This window comes from Poecilia reticulata, linkage group LG23, assembly GCF_000633615.1.
Source record: "Poecilia reticulata strain Guanapo linkage group LG23, Guppy_female_1.0+MT, whole genome shotgun sequence".
Classification (NCBI taxonomy): Eukaryota; Metazoa; Chordata; class Actinopteri; order Cyprinodontiformes; family Poeciliidae; genus Poecilia; species Poecilia reticulata.
This window is the reverse complement of record NC_024353.1, coordinates 17769071-17791261: the sequence shown is the minus strand read 5'-3', so window position 1 is coordinate 17791261 and position 22191 is coordinate 17769071. Positions and strand designations below refer to the sequence as shown.

At 38.4% G+C, this 22191-nt stretch overlaps 1 protein-coding gene across 1 annotated transcript in view; it reads right to left on the bottom strand.

Annotated features, from left to right (window-relative positions):
• mpped1 (metallophosphoesterase domain containing 1) overlaps positions 1-22191 on the bottom strand; it is a 91617-nt gene that overhangs the window by 34799 nt on the left and 34627 nt on the right. Inside the window, exon 4 of the mRNA XM_008401555.2 lies at positions 14532-14757. Coding sequence (XP_008399777.1) covers positions 14532-14757 — 226 coding nt within the window. The remainder of the gene's footprint in view (positions 1-14531; positions 14758-22191) is intronic.

Genomic DNA, 22191 nt, shown 5'->3' with positions numbered 1-22191 from the left:
CTTTAATTTCACTTAGGAGAGGGCAGGTCAGGAGGGACGTGGGTTAGAGCTGCTGCTGACTGACTCATATGTTGTTAAGTGGCAAAAGGTACAGGGACAAGTTAAATATATGAATATGTTGGTAATTTAATTCCTTAACTCATTAAATGCTAGTGAAATGGAGGTAATCAGTAGTCTGTAGATAAGCTAACTATGCTGAATGGTTGATAATCTCATACAGTCTACTCACCTCTCGGAGAAAAACTGAGCTATAAATTGACACTCTTGCCGTTTTCTCTCTCTCTCCCTCTCTATTGTTTTTTGGAAAACCTAATTTTATAACTTTTCTTAGCAGCATAGTAACTGCCACAATCGTTCGTGTCTTCCACTGTCTGTCGCTAACAGGGCAAATATGAATGTGCGTTTTTTGTCTGGGAGTGGGAACATTAAATTTTTACTGCTATAAACAATCTTTGAAAATACAATCTGATTAATTTTGTAATTGACAGGGCCCCATTTTTTTTTTATTTCTATGAACAATAAATAAATAAATTGTGGAGGGCCCCTGTTGGTCAGGGTCCCTAGAATTGTCATCATTTCCCCCCCCCTATACTGCATCCCTGTGTACAGAATATAGGACAGTTTCCAAGGAATCTTGTTTCTTTTAGCTGTGTGGTTCTGAATCACTGCTGATAAGGCGTTCGGTTTAGAGCACAAACATTATGGTTACTTTGGGTCTGGTTGGTTACACGGTTAATGAACGTCACTTCATATGTGTGAGACAGAGTGTGTGTCGTGCATGTAGCAGCAGGAAGGGGAGGTGCAAAGGAACATAAGGACAAAATCGTTTTAATTCCTTTCCTTCCCCCATCAACAGTGCCGCATGCCTTGGGGAGTGAAGTCATGTGTGAAATAGAGGAAAATGCCCCATAGTGGGCCATAACACAAAAGCACACACAAATGCTGACATGCACACCCACGCATGTTAAAGCTCAGCCCCTTGAGGCCATTTAGCAGGTAATTTAAAGAGAAACCCCTCCAGGGAAACGACACACTAAAACATCCTCCTGTCTTCTCTTTCTGCTTTCCAGAACTGTTTATTCGGCAACAGGCTGGCAGACTGGCAGCATTTAGGAGGAAGATAAAGATGAAATGGAAGAGGAGTTAGAAAACAGAATAAGGAAGGAGGAGGTGGAGAAAGAGCCATGAGAGGGTGGGGACAACGGGTAAAAGACAATTGTTTGTCTTTTTTTCTTCCATGCGCATTTATTGATGTTCATGATTCAAAGTCTCTTTTATGAAGATTTTATAGGCAGAAGGATATGAAATGAAAGTGGAAGAAATTAAGCCAAAGATGGAGTTCAACTCTAGTGTCAAGTCTTGACTTGCCTCCACATCCTATCAAGTGTATTGATGACTCCATGTATATCAATTAAGTTTCAATCAAGTATATTTGGATAACATGTTTCAGCAACATGGCAGTTTAAAGTGCATTAGCAGAAACATCATAAACACATTATACAGTCACCAATTGTGAAACCAGTAACAAACTCTACATTTAGTCAAATGTCATCATCAAAATCATCAATACACAAACACACTGGTCAGTGTTCCATTTACAAGCAACTTGTTTTAACAGTGTTTCTCAACCTTTCTTGGGCTAGCGCCCCCTAGCCTTTATCCAGGTCCCTCACCGCCCCCCACCAAAGAATTTGTAGGCTACTTTGCACTGACCATTATTTTATTATTAATATTACTATCACTGTTGTAGATGTTTTGATTTTTATGCTTGTTTTTGTATTTATCATCAAAAAGAATTTCCCAGAGAACAAAAAAGTCATGGGAATAGAAATTATTTTCACAGGTGTCTATGAAAAATGCAATGAACATTCAACTTAAAATTTGTAAGCCTAACAGCAGCCAATCAGAGTGGAAAGATATTATTATTCTTTGCCATTTTCTAGTTGTTAAATATTACACAAAATGAGGAGATAAAAGATGTACAACATGCCAGTTTAAACTTTGAACTATTTGCAAAATGACTGAGCTCTGCAACATTAAAACATGGATAGAACTGTAACTACATTAATCATAGCTCTTCTCTTCGGTGTTTCTGTGGGTTTCTGGTGGTGCAGCTCTGTGCTGCCTTCAGGAGAATGGGACATCAGAGTATCATCCATAAAATTTCACCCTCATGGCATTTATTGTTCAAACCAGAGCTTTCATTAGAAAAACAAAGTTCCAGATCCTTTTAATGCCATACAAATATGAGACAGAAACATAGATTATATCTTTATATAGACCTGTCTATTGATTTATAGATTAATAGTTTTACTGGACAGAAGTTACAAAGAACAAATCTGGTTCTTAACCCATTTAATCCCAAATTTTTCCCATACATGCATGAAAATATTAAAATCAGATGTCATTGAACTAATCAAGGGGAAATAATTTAACAAATTGTGGAAAAATATATGAAAAAGTGTGTTTTATGATCGGTCACAATTGTGACCGGTGGGATAATATGGTGTTCTTATACTAAGATGAGCTAAAAGTGCTTTTTCCAAATAGACATGATCATAATATGTGAACATTGTTTCTTTATTGGAATATATCTTGCCACAGCATTACTTTAGTGCAACATTTGCTCTGTAAAGTATAAATTTGACTATCGATATATTCTAAACCAAGGTAAATTTGAGTGCTTGAGTGTTTATGCATAATTATATTGAACTTCAGTCAGTTATAGTGTCATCTCAGTAACATAGATCATAAAGATAACATCTACAGTAGAGGTTTTCATTCATATTTCTGAAAATTATGAACATTTGTCACACTGTCATACAGTAAGACTCAAAAGACTTAGTCCAGGAGTCTCCAACTCCAGGATTTGAGGGCCAGTGTCATGCATCTTTTCCTTCCGCCTCTGCTTCAACACACCTGAATCAGGTGATTAGCAGGACTCTTGACAACTGAACTGCATACTAAGGAGGTGATACATTCAATTCAGGTGTGTTGGACCAGGGACACACCTGAAAGTTGCAGGATACCAGACCCCCAGGTCTTGAATTAAAGGAGAGTTGTATGGCTCCTTCTCACCATTTGGTGACTTTGGTTTTCGTCAATTTTGGGTTATTTCATCCCCTCCTTACTTTCCATGTTCTTTCTTGAAGCACTCAATGTGCAATGAAGCCATGAATTTCTCCAAGGGATGGGTGGTGCAAAAGCAACATCTCTGGAAATAATTCTGCATTGACTGACCAGTAAGTGTCTTGGTCACATCTTGTCATAACTTGAAGAGAAGTGTCCATTTGAGATCTATTTCCATGACCTACTGGCCTTATACCAAACCTTTGCATAAGATAATAAGTCACAACCCATGATGAGCAAATCGGTCGTTCCTCCTATGACACATTTGTAAAATATCTGAAAGGTAAATGGCCTGTACTTGTATAGATCTTTATCAAGTCCAAATGACCTGAAAATACTTTTCACCACATTTAGTCATTCACCCATTCACACACACATTCACACACTTATAGCAGTAAGCTACTAGATTGTAGTTACAGCTTCCCTGGCACAGTTTGACAGGAGTAAGGCAGTCATTCACTGGAACCACCGGCTTCTCTGACTACCACCGGCTGGCATGGTGGGCGAATTGTCCTCTTGATCAAGGTCACAATGACTGACACAGACAAAGTGGGGCTTCCAGCAGGCAACCCACCAGGTACAAGATAAACTCCAACCTCCTAGGCTACCATCACCCTATTTACAAGTGTGCTTTTGAGATGGGCCACCACCACTTCTTGGACCTGACCATGACAATGAATATTGAGGGGTTTAGGTCATTAAGGTCTACACTTCTCATGTGCTCATTGATCTAGTTGACATCAGTCTCTGTGTAGTTCTTTCTCATCTTTGTTTCTACTATGAAAATATTGTTGTTTTTCTAGTGGATCAGCAGTTTCTCATCTTGTGTCGGAACATCATTAAGATCCTCTTTATTTTTTAAAGGGTACATCAGAGAGACAGTTGTCCCTTCATCATGAACTTTTGCAGGTGGTAACAGAGTGCCACATGACTGATGAAAGGTCAGATTATCCTCTTTTCCCATGAACTGATCATATGCATTCAAAATCGGGCATGGAAAATGAACCATCTTCCCCATATAGTCAATGTCTAAGCCACCACTATCAAAATCAGTAAGAATTCTATTTTTCTCACAACTACATTGTTGTATGCTTTGTCTGGCCATTACTAAGTCCAACAGATCAAGAACCACACTCAAAATTAATCTTAAAATGGAAAAAGTTAGAAATTGGAAGAATATGGTATGTATTTAAATAAGCTCACCTAGGTCAAACGTCATTACGTCAAACGTCACCTAGGTCATTCTCCCACCGGTCACTATTGTGACCGTCAACATGTTTACACATCCTGCTCACACACCAAACTAATTTTTGTAAATGTAAAGGTGTTTATCATAACTAGACACTTTAAAGATGATGTGCACCAAAAATCTTTGTTGTATGTTTATCTTAACATACATTACTAGTCTCTTCTTTTGAGAGGTTTGTGACAGTCTAATTCTCGCCAAGGTGCAACCAGGATATAATCAGCTCTGGTCATGTGATAATTTACTCTAAACGTGATACTGCATAAGTATTATCCAAACACTTTAAACTGTCAATGTTTGCTGAACATTAACTGAAAATTTAATCAGGAAGCTTTTTAGAGTCCTTGAAAGTGAAAAAAATCTCTTGGTCACTATTGTGACCAGTGGGGTGAGATGGGGTGGGGTTAATCAAATCCTAATGAGTCAAATTGAAAGTGTCATGGAGTCATCAGCCTCATGACAATAACACTGACATAAAAAATAATATTGAAGAAATCTATCCATCTTCTTTCACCCTTGTCCCTCAGTGGGGTCAGGAGGGTTGCTGGTGCCTATCTCCAGCTAACGTTCTGGGCGAGAGGCGGGGTCACCCTGGACAGGTCGCCAGTCTGTCGCAGGGCAACACAGAGACACAGAGACTTAGGGGCAATTTGGAAAGGCCAATTAACCTAACAGTCATGTTTTTGGACTGTGGGAGGAAACCGGAGTACCCGGAGAAAACCCACGCATGCACAGGGAGAACATGCAAACTCCATGCAGAAAGACCGGGGCCGGGAATCGAACCCAGAACTTTCGTGCTGCAAGGCAACAGCTCTACCAACTGCGCCACTGTGCAGCCCTATTGAAGAAATAAATACATCAAATCTAATTAAAAACATAAATAAGTGATAAGTTCTTTACTGTTATGGCCTGTAAGATATATTTATTCTCAGTACTAGATGTGGTCTCAACAAACCCATGGCACTTCAATAGCCTCATGACAATAACATGTCGCAGGGCAACATGTTTCCTTTTATCTGGAAAAAGTGTCTGTTTATTCTGGCCATACATTCCTCTGTATTAAGTATTGCTCGAAAGGTCTTGCCATACAAGTTTATTCCTCTGTATTTAGTTTAGTTTCTTAGTTTATTCTTGCATTTTGTTCTTCATTCATTTCCATTTAGTTTCCTTTGATTAGTATTATCCTCTCTTGGTTTATTTCTATGTCCACTTTAGTTTCTTTCCTATTGATAGATTTATTTGATCATTTATTGACGCTCACCATCAGGAATCTTTACTCATCACCTGCTGCGCCGCTTAATCGTCATGTGTTTCACATCATGTGTTGATTTTTCACTGTTCAGCGTCGGACTCTCTGTTTTTATGCCATAATTCACATCTAGTTTGTTGCTCCGATTTATGTCCTGCTTCTCCTGTTTCAGAGTTTTGCGGAATGTGCGCGTCATTTTTGATGTTGTTTTTTTTGTTTGTTTTTTTTTTACCCACTAAGGTGCAGGGCGTATCGATGGGGAAAAGGCAGACTAACATAAACCTTTTAAAACAACTGAAACAATTTCGGTATTCTGATTATTGAAATTTAAAAGTGCTGTGGTACCGTTGTTCTATCACACCCGTTTCATACCGGACCACTTACAGCAACGGTGTTAACGCTATAAAATGAACGCTCTCTATCGTGGAATCACCCATGGAGAGATTTATTTATTTAAATAGGTTCATTTTTCAGAGGGATACACAGTGAGGGTATCGTGATTTTAGTAATTACATGTTTATAAGAGCGATTTTCTGTTGTCCTTCCATGGAAGTGTGCAGCCTTCAAACGGAAATAAAGCACTTTTTAATATAAGTTGCTAATTGACATGATCAAAGCACTGCCGAAACATATGTACAAAAATACCAGACAAAATGAATCACAGCAGCGGTGAAGCTACCAGTAGCATGAGCGGAGCTGTGCCAAGAAGCTAACAGAAGCTAACAAACACTGAATAGAAGGAGAGCTGCCATCGATAGCATTGCAACCAACCATGGTTTAATGTTACACAATACAGTTTTACCAAGTTGCTCAAAGTCTAAACTGGCATTGTTGTGCATTTAAGGTGTAAAGTTTACCTTCGACCAAACCCCCCCAGAGGACTCCCCTTTTGTAAAAATTTCCGCCAGCGCCCCCTACCGTCCTCTGAACGCCCCCTGGGGGGCAGTACCGCCTACGTTGAGAACCGCTATTTTAACACGTTGAAAATTAGTGAAATGCATAAATATAAATAGGTATTTATGCTTTAATAAAAATAATAGAACCAGGTTAAATCCTGTTAATGTTGAATTTGAAATCAATCAAGGTACTTTTTTGTCTTTTTGTAAACTAACCTGTGTATCCTCATATTAATATTGTCCACTCCTTCATTACTGTAGCTGTACAATACAGATCAAATTAAACACTACAAATGCATACATGCAACATGCATCACAAACTGTAGATAATCTTGTAACAAGTTTGTAGGAACAAACTGGGAATGTCCGAACTCAGATAACCAACAAAACATCTACAGCATTGTTACCAACTACTCTGCCATGCGGCCTGCAGCACATTCCTATTAGTTCTATTTATACTCAGAATTTCTGAGACTGAATGGTTTCAGAAGCTGGAATTCCAGGTCAGAATGTTGGATGTTCATGAGCTACCCCGACCACGACACCCAAGATGGCTGGTGCAAAGATAAAGGTGTGACAGAGTTTATGTACACATTTTGTTAGCAACTGATCAATAAATCTTTATTTATGCTATAAAAAATGCCAACAGTCTTCAGAAAAACAGATGTAGACTCATAGACCACACAGTTGCCATGGAAACTACAGAAATGCTATTGTAACTATAGCTAGAGACACTGGGAATAGGAGACACCACACCAATGAAAGTGACATTATCAAATTTCAAGCTTATGTGTTGAACTTTTCAATATGAAAAACTGTTAACCTGATCTCATTCCAAGTTTCAAATTCCAAGATAAACTGAAAGAATCCTGTATAATTCCCAGCACTCACTGTTTTTTCTGGGAAAGTTTGGTCAGCAAGAGTCTAAAATGAATATCTAAAAAGAGAAACAGTTTAATGTTGATGCCATCACTACCATCGTTAGACTCAATATCATTAAAGGAAACACTTTCATGCCACCATTACTTCTCCTCCCATCCCCCTACTCTCCTCTCTTTATTTTAACTATAACCATGAAAAAAACAAGTTAATTAAAGCTGGAAAGAAGCTCCTCTATTTCCTGCTCATCAGTGCAGACAGTTCATCAGACAGAATGCAGGTAGTCTGTTTATGTAAAATGAAAGAGTCGAGGAATAAGAGAAGGAGGGGGAGAAGGGGACAAGACAGAAAGGAGGAGGAACAAGAAAGAAAAACAGTCTCTCTTCATCTCTTTAGTTTTTGATGAGCTTTCTTAATTGGGACACTATAGAAGGAGAAGTGAATCCTCAATAATTAAAAAATCTAATTAAGGAGTCTTTTGCATCTCCATCCTTAATTATTTCTCATGGAGCAGTGGGGAACGGCACATTTTCGCTGTTTTCATTTAAAAAGGAAAACAGGATCTCCAGCTCTGCCTCTCCAGTCACTCATATCCCCAATCCACAAATGGACTGTTTCCTTTTACCTTTTATATATATGAGACTATGAACATATTTGGACATCTTTCCTGTCCTCTAAATCAGCTGACTGAGAATTTCATATTCTCAAGGATCTTGGATGCATATTCAATGAGAAAGACAAAAAATAAACTAATTTTGAGCATCTGCAAAGGTCTAATACAGCAGTTGCTGTCTGAACATTTCAATCCCGGCCCAGGCCAAAGTCAGGATTGACAAGGTTTTATTTGTCACAGAATTTGACAAATGAAAAAATTTAATATCATAGGATCTGGGAAGTTGAACCCTAACACAGATTAGCCAGCAGCAATTAGTAAACACCTGGTGGAGCTGCACATCTGCTAAACTCATAGGAGCTACTTCTCAGCTCAATGCTGGTAAAACATTGTTAAATGGTTAATAGAGGAGCCATGTTGTAAATGGCTTCCTGAAAGTGGAGTTTCAAAGATTTAATTACAAAGTCAAATTTCTTTTAAGCCATATTTAATATATCATCTGAAGGTGTAGAGGAATATAATTATAATAATAGTTATGTAATTAGAATATAATAGTGTTGTTGGTTGATTCACATTAAGGTATGTTTTACTGAAAAGAATTGTACTGTGTCAAATGTAGTGGGTTAATCTGACCTAGAAGTCAGAAAGGAATTCAGATCGGAGAGATGTGGAATAAACAATCACCAATGAGGAAAAGGTTAAGTTGTTGTGCAAGAAACTTCTGGCAAACGTCTTTCCCTGCTTGCGTGCGAAGAAGTCGGCCAGGACTGGAAAAGAATCTTTGTTTGGACAGATAAGAACTAACAATTTGACTAATGGTCTTCTGATGGAGCAGATTTAACTTCCACGAGGTCAGTCCCAGAATTCTCGGAACTTCCAACACACATCCAGTGTAAGACGACGGAGCCAGAAGCGAGGTTCAGTAACGCTTTCCAATACACAACAGTAGGACTGGAATGGTATAAGAACTCGATGTCAGAAGTAAGAGACAAGACATTTTGGATTCTGAGACGATGAAAATGAGACGATGAAAATGTAATGTGTGAATCCGCAGATGTGCATTAAATGTCTTCCTGTTTATCTATGAGCAGAGAGAAATGAGTTTGTGCCTTTAAATTCCTCTACAAAGGTAGCATAGTTACTTGACTGTGCTATGAGATTGGACTATGTGCCTAGAAAATACATAATACAGCCACTTTAACTTTTTTCATGTCTACTTGAATAACTTTTTAGAAGCTGATTCTTGATGGGGAAGTTGCTCTATATTCTTTTAAGGTTCACATAAATTCAGACTGGAGGGAAATTTTTCTTTAAGCAAAGATAATGACTTTTTTCTTCTTATTATCGTAAGACATGGGTGTGAAGTTAACAGGCTGCTAATGAAATAACTGCACAGAATGAGACATGCATACTCATTTCTGTGTTTGGTCTCACAAAAGAATGTGTGAAACTGTATGTCCCTGCCATGTAGCTCATTATTATTAATGACTCAGATGTCATTTGCTGAGGAACAGCCATGTTTCTGAGAATCTAAGTTGCTAAATTATGAGTAGGACACATTTCTAATTTAGTGAAGAGCCCAGATCTGTGGCACTCTTAGAATGGATAATGCAATTTCAGAGAAAACATAATTAAATTTCTGAGTAACAGGTTTCAAAAATATTTTCCAACAAATGAAAATATTTTTTATTTGTTGAGGACTGGAATTGAGAAGCACTGTCTTAGAGAATGAGGAGACTTCATAAAATCCACTGCCTTTGTTTTTCAATGTGCAGGTACAGGTGAGCTTCGCACCACATGATAAAATCCTCCACCATAGGCCTCATCGCTGCTCAGCAGACTAACCATAACTGCATCATCTGCACATTTAAACACTTTCCTACTGATGAAAACTCATGATGAGAGAAATGAGTTCACTATTTGACTCAGATCATTTACAATAACAGGCAGGCTCTTAAGGCCCTGTTTACACGACAATTATTTCGGGTGAAAACGGAAGAGTTTTGTTGCATTTGTTCTGTACATTTACACAAAACCACCGAATGTTTTCTCTGACAACAGCACAGATTGAAAACGGGTTCCAGAGTGCGATGTTTCTGAAACATACCGAAGTCCGTTGTTGTGTAAACAGAGAAAATTGATTTTTTCTTCCAGAGAAACCCTAGCTCATGCATAGTATGACGCAAAACATAGCTGCTTCCTACAATCCACAGAAGAAGAAGAAACTGCTGCTCACAAAGCTGGTGTTACTACAATTCGTGTTTCCCCATCAGATATGGTTCCCTCAGCATCCCTTCATCGCTCCGCACCGCCCAGGTGGCAAAATACACGGCTGCTGGTTCAGCGCTCTTATCTAGAGAACTACGGATCAGCCCCGGCTCCAGACGAGTTTAACAGGGGGGGCATCGTCTTATTTTTGGGGGGCAAAATGAGTCTACTTAGCTGAACATAGACAACAACATCAGTAACCTACAGGCTACTTGTTAACAAGCTTAAGGTGCTGTTTTGATATTAGCTAGTCATTGTTTAGCTATCATTGCCTGTATCCAACAGCATTACTCAACTCAGTCGGTTAGTTTGGGGGGAAAAACTGTGCAGTTATTTGCGTTTTGCTGGTTTGCTGCCATGACACCTGCGCAGCAGCAGGTCTACTTTGCTGCCGCACGGGTGTAAACCCAGCGCAAGCGTCTCAGCGTTCAAGTTGCATTTGAAGGCGGCTCGGAAAAACAGGTTACAACTTGTTAACAACTGATTAAACTGTTTTAACTGCTGAAAAAGGTGACATAGGACACGGATACGGGAGGGAGGTTGGGGGGGATCAATGTCCAACGATGCACGCACATGCCGCCGGGCCCGCTAGGAACACTGTGAAAGCTTAAACAAGGTGTTTCAGCAAAGTTTTCTTAAGTGCATTATTCAATTCCATTTTTCTAAACTCAACATTCAACAAATTATTTGTTTCTTCAACGCTCTGTAATAAATCTTTATATATAATTTTTGTATGTTCTCTTCCTTTTCTTCCCTTTTCACTAATATTATTTGAACCATGAATTTTACTAAACGTTCTTGCCAATATTTAAACTTTGTCTTCATCTCTTATATTTGTATCATCTATTTTTAGTATAGGATATTCAAACTCTCTTTTTATACCATTCATTCTTTTGATTACTTTCCAAATTTTCTCAATTTTTGTTTCTTTCCCTATCGTATTACAAAAATTTCTCCAATATTCTCTTTTCGCATTTTTTATAGTTCTCCTTACTATTGTTTGTTTTCTTTTATAATCAATTAAATTCTTATAAATTTGATCATGTTTGAGTACCTTAAATGCTTTATTTCTTAACTTTATTGCTTCTTTGCACTCATTTGTCCACCATTACAACATTTTCTTATCATTCTTACTCCCTGATTTCTCTCTAGAATTTTCTGCTGCTTCCATTATTATCTTACAAATTATTAAATTTGCATTTATATCCATACTCATATCTACTTTTTCTAAGTTTATTTGACTCAAATATCTAAATTTAATCCAGTGTGCCTTTTTAAAATTTAACTTTTTCCCAAGCTTTATATTCTTATTATTTAAATTTAGTTCTACTCTTACTGTTATGGGATCAGAGTTTGATTGCAACGGAAGTTAACTTAAAATTTTGTTTCTGATTGGACCCCAGGCAGGAGTAGGCGGGTTTTCACGGACAGAAAATAGCTGAGCGGCAGCGACTCACAGAGGCAACTAATATTTTAAATGACATTATTAGCGCTCCTACAGTAATGGCAGCATTATCAGAAGTGTTTAGAAGCCGACAGCATCGGAAACTCCACCTATCAGTGGGATAAAGCTAGCCGCCTCTTCGGAAGTGGTAGTAAAGCCAGCCTGCACTCGATTTTAATGTGTGTAACAGCACAAGTTATGGCGCTCTCTATTCAAAATAAAAGCGCATCTCCGGTTTGATAGTGAGTGTGAGAGTTTGATAGTGAATGTAAGAGAGTTTGATAGTGAATGTAAGATAGTTTGATAGTGAATGTAAGAGAATTTGATAGTACGTATAAGAGAGTTTGATAGTATGTGTAAGAGAGTTTGTAAGTTTTGGCCCTTGCAGCCTCTCATATTTTTTTAAACACATGCGCACTTAGTTTCAAATAACCTAGCACCAACTAGGCACAGCGAGAGCATTACACGTTTTCGATGTGTACCGTTACTGTGTAAACAAAGATTGTAATTAGAACGTTTTCATGTACTTGATCCAACTTAAACGGAACAAAAATTCAGTTTTTGTTGGGTCATTGTCGTGTAAACGCCCCCTAAGAAAAGATGTGGGTAGGATATCAAGACAGCAGGAACTTGAGCTTAGTTCATTCATCCTTTCTTCTAGGCTTTTGTAGTTAAGTAGTTGAAATCGAGTCATATTTTTGCATTTATGTTTAGGCATAGCATTGGTACTGAATGTTATGCCCACCAGCCAAACAAATGTCCAATATCTCTGTCAATTATAGACAGCTTTACAAGAAATCTCGGTCAATCACTTACAAACTACAATTTGGTGTTCAGAATCGGTAAGGACTACTTTTGTTGCCACTGAAATGCTGTGGACATTTTTATGTATAATATTTGTTCATATAATATTTGTGTCATTCTCAAAACTTTTGGCCCTGACTGTATGTAATAAAAGCCTGTCATTAATGAAGGGGAAAAAACTCGATCCAGACTTTTTGTTTGAAAATAAAGTGTTTCTATCTATGGCAGGAAATAGCATGCATTATTAGTCATTTCCATTAGATAAATGTCAAAAAGTCTTGAAACAGTATTATTGTTTATCACAATCATTTTTTAGACTCAGCAATCACTCAGCAAAATTTGTTACCTTGACAGGCCTACAAAAGGGCACTTGGGGGCAAGTAGCACACCCTGCCTGCTCGTTTATTGTGACAGGCCTAGGTGGTCTCCTGTCCACCAGCTAGAGAGCCTTTGTGCTGCTTAAACCACACCTTAAGGTGTGGTTTATCCTCTCACTCTGACTCGCAGCTCTGCTGCACTGTCCAGCTCCCTGTACACCAGCTTAAGCACCGCTTTGGGAAACCTGCTATTACACCAACTCAAGTTATCCTGTATCACACACAAACACACACTCACACATAAAGGACCAAACACACAAATTCATGTTGTTGACGTACTGGAAACACAGGGTGCCTGAGAGAAAAGCCAGGCCAAAGGTGAAAGAGAGCTCTTCTTTTTAAAAACATCTTATGCAAACAGTTGAGCATAGAGGGACATCTACCAAACAGAACAGAACAAGCAACATTTTCATAAATGTCTTAAACTTGAGTAAAATTAAACGTCTGGAAAAATGAAGTTTTTCCAGGCGTCTAAAAAGAAGCTTATTTTCAAACATTGTTCATATGAAGGTTTTACTTTTACTACGTTGGTGAAATATCTGTCCGAAATAAAATGCATCATCATCATATTATCAATATGTTCTTTTAAGAATTTATACCGTCTGAGTACAACACTGCTTTGGATTTCTTTAAGGCCAAGAATTTACTGGCAGTCCTAAAGCATTCACCAGGTCTAACACACACCACCGTTGTGGGTAACCTCAAAATTCACCAGGTCTAACACACACTACCTCAGTGGAATAATGGAAATATGTGTTTCTTGGCATGTTTCTCCAGGTTTTCTTAATGATGATGACCCAAACCAACTTGTCATCATCAGTGATATGATGATTATGAACTTCAGCACGTCATGGAGTGCTCAACAGAACATACATAAGGTTATGTGAAGAGGCGGGACACACTCGTTACAACACTGTACTGAATGAGGTCACTTTAATATATCCACTAGTAACAAAATGAAGACGTACCCTGACTATTTAATGGATAAGAAAAGAAAACATTGAGGCTTTGTGTGAGACTTACAAAGCAGATTGTGCCAAACACATGCAGATGAAAACAGGCCCAACAAGTCTAACTGATGTAAACTTGTTTTTATGTCTGGTTGTTGTATTCCGCTCTTGAGTCGATGGAGATGATAAAAAAAAGTATTTTTTTAAATCATTATTTTAATTAAAAATTGACCTCTTGACTCTGATCTGATGAAGCATTCCTCAAAACTGTAAGAACAACATCTGAGTGGAGAATTCTTCTCAGATTGGTGTCTCTGTATCCGTAAGTGAGATGCAGAGCTCCCTTTAACTCATTCATTCTGTGATACAAAGCATTTATTGACATTAAGAATGAACCCAATTAATAAATGATTGTGTGTAGTATATGTAAATATACTATACTGATTTGTAATTAAATCAAAATGAAAAGAAACTGCCTAAACATACATACTCTTAATTTTACGCTTGGTTTCATTTGTGAAACTGGCTGTGGACTCACTCACCCAACCAAGTAATCCTCCACCCTCATCGCATCACATTCTTTGTCTCATTCTCAGCATAGCAGCCAAGCAGGACAGAGATCATCAGTTACACATTTCAGACTTGTTGACTTATGCAGAGAGCTGCAGTTACTCACCATGGAGAGCCATAGATCCTGAAGCCTCGCACAGTGACCTCAGAGTCCTGCAGGTAGATGCAGTTGGTGAGCAGCGACTGGACGTTCTCATAATTCTCAGGCTTCAGCTTGGAGGCTGATGGGAAGTAGTAGAAGTCCTGTTTGATGAGGTCTGCCATGAACTCCTGGTCAAAGGTCAACTCATGGTTTCCAGCAATCACTATTTTGATGTCGTAGGGCAGAGTACCTGGGTTAGAAGAGAGGAATATCAGAGCGACAAATGACCAAAAAGGATAGATACAAGGCTGAAAAAGGAAGGACAGTTAAGAAGTGGCCAGGCAGATATGTGGAAACTGAAATAAATACATTAATAATAATAAATAAGTATAATGAAGAACCTGTACATGGGAGAAAAAAAGTATGAAATCAGGGAATGAAGAGGAATGTAGGAAAGGAGGAGAAACAGAGATGAAGACAGAAGGAAGCAAAGCGGAGGAAGAAACTGAGGACCATACGAAACCCCTCTCAGATGGTTTAAAATTTACATGTGACAAGACTTTCTTCTCGTTTTCCTCGCTGTTCCTAGTAAATCTGTACATCTGTCTTAGATTTCCTCAATCAGTGAAGGTCTCAACCCAGTGCACTGCTGCCTTTTGTTAAAGCAAGCAAAGCTGAATGTGTCCCTCTCGAAACAGGGGGGAGAAGAAAGGAAAGCAGAATGGGTCATCACTGTCACTTTTATGATGCAGAATATTAAACATTTACAGGCTAGAGCAATCACTGCTGGATCTTTACCCCATCTTCTTTCATCATCTTCCTCTAATCAAACCCTCACTCCTTTATCCTCTCCTCCTTTTCAATGGCTTTAATTGGCTATTCAACGCTCGGCACAGCAGGGTGCCACATTGATCTGAGCTCATCAAGCCCAGCAGTGTCTGGGTCTTCACAATTTCAAATGACATTTTCAAAGCTTGACTAAAGAAACAGAGTCAACATTGACAAACATCTGGAGGTCTGCTGTGTGAGGTAGCTTGGCTGGCAGAGAGTTCAATCACCATTCTTATTACATTATTACTGCCAGCACAGCACAGTGTGCAGCTCAACGCGCCAGTTTGTGTATCAGCGGGTCTGTTTGTGAGTGACTTTCCAATGTGTGCACAAGTTTGCATGCATCTGTGCATGAACATGTCATGTTAGTGAAAAGGAGTAATTAAAGTGAGCTTCAGAGGAAGCTGACAGCCAGGCGACAAGTCTGTCATAACAGCCAATCACATCTCAGTGCCAGTGGAAGGACAGAGGGAGGGAGAGGAAGGAGACGGCAAAAGAAATACTTTGGGAAGCCCAAAAATTCTTGAGTGTGAAGGAGGAATAATAACGAGATGAAAGCAGCTGTCAAAGAGAAGCCATCTCTACGGTTTGGGCCCAGGCCGACGTCTCTTCATACCTAACTGCCATTTGTTTGGAGAAAGGGCTTGTGTTTAGCTGTCACAAAGACACAGAAAAAAAGCCCCATAAACAAGGGGCTGTACTTCCCCAAAGGCAAATGGACACACAAAACCAATGCACAGCAAACTCATTTTCTGATTCCTTTTTGTCTAAAAACATCTACATTTGTTAAAGAACTTTGGCATCAATTGTAAATTGTATTGGGATGGAACAAACAGCTAAGAGACATCAAAACACCGTGATCTGATTTTTTTATTTGTTTTTTTCTTGTTAAAACAGCTCTGCTATATTGATTGTATTGTTTTATTTTCTCTATGTTATGTGTGATGGAAACAGCACTTAAGACTTGAGTGACTTATTTTGTATTTTCTGGTACATGAAAAGGAGCATTTGCTTTAGAAATAGACTATAATAATTTTGATCTTTCAAATGATAAAAACTTGAAAGATCAGATTTTTATCAGAAATGAAGACAGTCAAAATTCTGATTTTCACTGTCAAAATCTAGATTGGTAGCATACAGTATATGCAGGGGCGAAAGTAGGAGGGTACGGTCTGGCCCTGCGTACCTCTGAAAGATTTAGCGGGGTTATGCAGTACCTGCAAGAGAGAGGAGCGGCTGTCTGCTGTAAAATATCAATGGGTTCATTGTATTAGCCGTGACTGATTCGTTTTTCAAGAACCTAAAACACGACTTAATAAATAAATACATAAATAAAGTTTATCAATAAAGTTAATAAATAGCTTTATCCCATTTCAGATTGTTTCTGAACTCTTCATACTTTACTAGAGCAGGGGTGCAATTTTTCCTCTTATTTAGTGGAAGTATTGATGTTGATGAGACTTTCTCCAAAATTATAACCTTTTTTCAACCTTAAAGCTTCACTGTTGAAATTGAGGTTCTAACATTCACAAATGACGTTGAAATAAAATCCAGTCCAACATCTGGTTTGAGGTGATTCCTCTGGAATCTGTTGGAGGAAAAATATCCCAACTTCAGAAGATGTGCTTTTAACTTAACAGAGCTCTGTGGTTCCTCCTGTCAGTATGAGAGTCAGGGTGAGGAAGTGCCATGTTAGAAAGAGAAGTGGAAGCTGCAGGATCTTCAGAACAAACAGGTCATGATGCTAGGCCTACTGATTACCCCTCTGTCTGGACACAGGATCAATATAACCAGTTTAAAAGCTAAAATGAATGGTTATATGCTAGACATGGAAAACTGGGATGCACTCCATGCCATGATGTTCAGAATTTATGGTTCATGGCATCTTGTGGTGTCAACATTGCAGCCAGTGGGCTGAGGGAAATACAGCTTTATTTTGCAGTAATTCAAGAGCTACCCAGCTTTTATCGCTTCATAAAAAAAAATCATCAGCACAGAAACTCTGAAGCACCAACAAGAATTTAAAACTACTTTCACCCCTGAATATATGTTACTAAGGCATTGTTGTCTTGCAGTAAAAAGGTCCTGGGTTCAATTCCTGGCCCCAATATCTTTGTGCATGGTGTTTCCATGTTCTCCCTGTTCATACTGGATTCTCTCCAGGTTCTCCAGCTTCCTCCCACATGACTGACCTCTCTAAACATGACTGACCTCTCTAAACATGACTGATCTTTCTAAATTCTCCTTAGGTGTGTGTGTGCGTGGGTGTTTGTCCTGTCTGTCTCTGTGTTGCCCTGAGATGGACTGGCGACCTGTCCATGGTGACCCCGCCTCTCACTTGTTGACCTCTGGAGATAGGCACCAGCTGCCCTCGTGACCCCATTTAGAGATAAGAATATATGGTAATGGATGGATGTATGAAAATGCTGTTTTGATCAAATAATTTGTTTAGGTTAGTTCAAGTATAATTTCTTTAAATTATGCAGATTTTTTTGATCCTTCTATTTGTTACTTTTGGGGGGGTGGCTAAAAAAATGAAGTGAGATGTTCTGCAGGTATCCATGGTGATGGGGTGATTTTTCCAAAAATAATTCCATCCAGGGCAGCGGTCCTTACCAGGAGAACAGTGATGAGTTTTTAATCTGTAGGATATTCTGTCTATGATAATTATGTTTTTGTAAAACAACAGAATTGTCTGTGACTGTTCACCAGTCAGATTTACTTTATCCAGCAGTTCTGTGTTGATTTAAGCCAGTCTTAAAGCAAACATTGTGTTATGGTGAGACTATTCTACTTTAGCGTCTTTGAATATATATATATTTTTAATGAATTACAAGATCAAACAGTCTCTCCAGTATCATGGAGATAATTGTGGATTTAAATTGACAGGAAGACTGCTGCTGTTCACTGTAAGTAAGACTTAGACACACTTAGCCTTGGTGATGTGGCCAGTGCAGAAGTAAATGAAGTTTAGTCAAAATTTCTCATTTCACAAAAATAATGTTTCACAGTCCACATACATGTAGTAACAGGCACGTGCAAATGGGGGAGCTAGGGGTGCTTGACCACCTACCCTTTTTGCTCCTTGCCCCCAAGTGCCCTTTTGGTCCATTTTTTTTTTGGTATTATTATGTCCTAAGCCCTCTTCTGACACATAAAAACATGTGCTAAAATTCTTTGCTTTTTTGTTTCTTTTTTGTATAACATAATAAGCCAGTCACCTTGTTACCTTTGACCTTTGACCTTTTGCTCGTGACGCATGACGCAGTTGCCTCTCGCGCAGTGAGATAAGGCGGCTTACTGCGGAGCTCACCGTTGCAAAATTTCCAGATTACTGAACAGTTTTTGGTGAATAAAAAAAAAACGTTTTTGGTGAATAAAGTGGAGCAGACTTGCTACTTTGCTACTTGTCAGATGACGGAAAATGTTGAACGTTGTATCGTTTCTGCTTCAGCTCGGAGTAGCTGTTTAAGCAGAGAGGTAATGAAATACAACAGACATGGACAGGCCTCTGCGTCTGCTTTTCTCTGAAGAACTACTGAGTGGGAGGAGACAGYSAGGTGAGGARAAACTGTTCTTATCTATCGATTCAGTATTTTTATCATACAGACATTAGGCTGTTATTGTTGTGCTATTAGCTAGCTGCTAGCTAACGACTTTGCTAGCAAAGCAAGATAACTAAAAAGCTTCTCCCCTGTCATTCTTTAGTATTGCTTATGCAATAGGGGCACATCGCCCGTCCAAAACCAATCATCTCCATAATGAATATATGTCCAATCTTCTAATTTCCTTTGCTGTATAATGTACATTTCATTTATTCCAGCGTTAGGTAAATGTATCTTGAAGGAGAATAACTTAAATAATAGTCCAACAAGAATATTCATTTAGAATTAAAAATAACTCTGAATGACCATGATAGATATAATGAATGTAATAAAAGTGACATTAATGAAGGGGAAAAAACTCATTCCAGGCTTCAAGCAAGTTTAGGGTCTGGTTCGCAGAGTATGAAGTTAAATTTGTTTCCCAATTATTCAATGGAAAAAAAAAACTAACCTCAGTTAAGTAAAATAAAATTGCAATCATAACTTTTGGAATTGTAATGATTCCTTTAAAAAAAAAAGTTTTGTTTAAAATACTTTTTTTTTAATTAACTGATTTTTACCAAACATAAACATTTATTTGCACACATCAGAAATATTTTGTTGTGATTTTAGGTCCTGCTCAAGGCGTCATGCGAGAATCACAAGCAAAACTTTGAGTTACAAACAACAACTTATCAAGAAAAGATTTCTGACATGCGCAAATAAGTTTGTTTTGGAAAAAAGAAAGTTAACTTCATGAGTCAAAAATGTGTGATTTAAATTTTTAAAAAGTTTTTTTTAAGCAAAACTCAGAAGGCTTTTCTCATGGTGGCATGCATTAACAATTCAATTTTTTTTTTTTTTTTTTTCGTTTTTCTGCAGTTCCACGATAAAGTCTGATGCAGCTCTGCTTTCCTGAAAGGACCATCTTCAACTCAACTGCAAGTGCAGCAAACAAGGCAGCTCTTTGTTTTATAGATTACAGTCACTAAAAGGTTGCATTGTGCTCTTGTTTATATTTTTAATAGTGTAATTCTGTAAAGACAAAGTATGTCTGGTGGTCTAGCTCTGTTTTACATTTCTTGCTAAATTGCGGGTTTGAATATTGCAATACTTTCCTATAACACAATAGACCTGCATAAAGAAATTACTAATAAAATATCTTACATAGGCATAGTGTTATGCTCTATATGGAGATGTTCGTTAGCTTTGATTGTATATGTCACATTTTTGTAATTTATCATTGTTTATTAAACTCTGAAAGCTGTGTGGCTTTGTTAATATGCTGTCCTAGAACGCGGTAAGATGTGCCCTTTTTTTGTTGTTGAGCAACTGCCCCTTTAGTGGCCTCTGCCCCTGGAAACATTTCCTATGGTAAACTGCAGTTAAGCAAGAAACAGACATGAGGTTTGAACTTTTTGTTGCTGAGATGTTAGTGGAGGAAGAATGATTTAGCTAAAGTTGGAGGGAGATTAAGATGAAAATGTTAGTGATTTAAATTAAATAAACAACTCCAAAAATGACTAAGGTTGTATCAGTTACTTATTATGTGTTATGGCCAGCTGCACTGTATAGCTGACAAGATTCCAGCTGCAACATAAGAATTTACCTGGTGAAAATATTCAACCTCTGAGCACCCAGGTTTCTTTTTAATAAAGAAAACCAACAGTTAATGTTACTGATCCTTTCTGAAGCTTTTTTTAGGGCCTGCAGCAAAGTAACAAGATATAAAACCAAATATTTTTACAAAGGCAAGCTGTCAATATGAAAATCACTACTTTACAACGAAAAGACAAATTAAACACGGTCTTTTACTGTGTTTGTCCATGGAAAGAAAAAGGGACATTCATGGAATTCAATATTAAGAACTGTTGCTTCTGTGATAAAAGCCAAGTGAAAAGAGAAGACGTGATGTGCGAGTGTGCCTCCAACTTTTCCAGATAGGGGACGTTTTAAAGGATTACAGTAGTTAAGGATTACTGAAGTTAGTTTCTGGTAAAGGATTATGAGAAGATGGTATTTTACAGCAATGGAGCAAGAACCTTACTGAACACCTCATGTGCCAGCCGCTTGGTGCCATGGCGACCCAGGTCTGGCCACGCCCCTTTAATATGCTCAAAAACTCACCGTCTGAGCAAATTGACCAAGTTTGAAACCAATTGATCAAAATATCTAATGCTGCGTTCAGACTGAAGTATCAAAAATGTGTCAGATGCGTCAAGTTGGAGCTTGTGTACTTTAAGGACAGAAATAAAACCTACAGAGAAGGTGCCTTTCAAATTCATGTAAATTGCTAATTCTGCGCTAAGCCTCAATTTTTTTTTTTCTTCTGTTTTTTTACCATGGCTCACATTTTATTCCTTCGTGGACCAGGTGACGAAAAGTACAGGAGCTGCAGCGGCCAAAATACTACAGAAACCAGATAACATTTTCAAATCACTGCTATCAGTAAATTCTACATGTTTTGATTTCAATTTTGTTTGGCGAATTTTGTGATTCCGTCTGATTTTTCCACATTGCCGAAATCATTTAGTCTTAAATGAAAGCTCAGAGATGATCTCAGGGTCCAGGCAGCCCATGTGCTAAAACAAAGTTCTAATTATAGTCAAGTTACTTAGTACTGATCTGCCTACATCATTCAGTTTAGTTTTGTAGCAGTTAGCTGACAACACTGCGGATAAACTCTTCTTTTTATCCCTTCAACCATCTAGTTTCTCTTTGACATTTTTCAGTCCTTTTTCTGTATTGTCCGTTGTGTTGCTGCATGCCCTCCCTGCAGCTGCACATGTTCAAAATCAAGTGTGTGACATCCTGCTACTAATTCTACCTGGTGGTTTCCAGATAAACACAGTTGCACTATGCTTTCTGCAGGTATGTTTATGATTTTGTGTCCATGCGTAATCTTTGTGTGTTGTATATGTAGATGCCTGAGATTGTCCGTATGCATGGAGCTAGCTAAGTGTGTGTGTGGGCTCCAACTGCACCCACAGGAAATCTTCCGGAGCACAGCCATCATTGTTCTGTTGCTGCTATGGGTGGTCTGCTCTTTGAAGAGGAAAATCCCTGGTCTGGCCAAAGCTCCCACATGTACAGGCGGATTATTGCCCATTGTGTGTGTGCATGTGTGTGCTCTGACGTGTGTTTATGCACACAGATTCCTAAAGAAAGGCAAAAAAAAATCCAGCCTGCCAACAGAGTTAATTCCAAAGTGTGTGCGTGTTTGTGTGCATGTGCGCGTGTGTGCTTGTGTGTGTGTGTGTGCGTGCGTG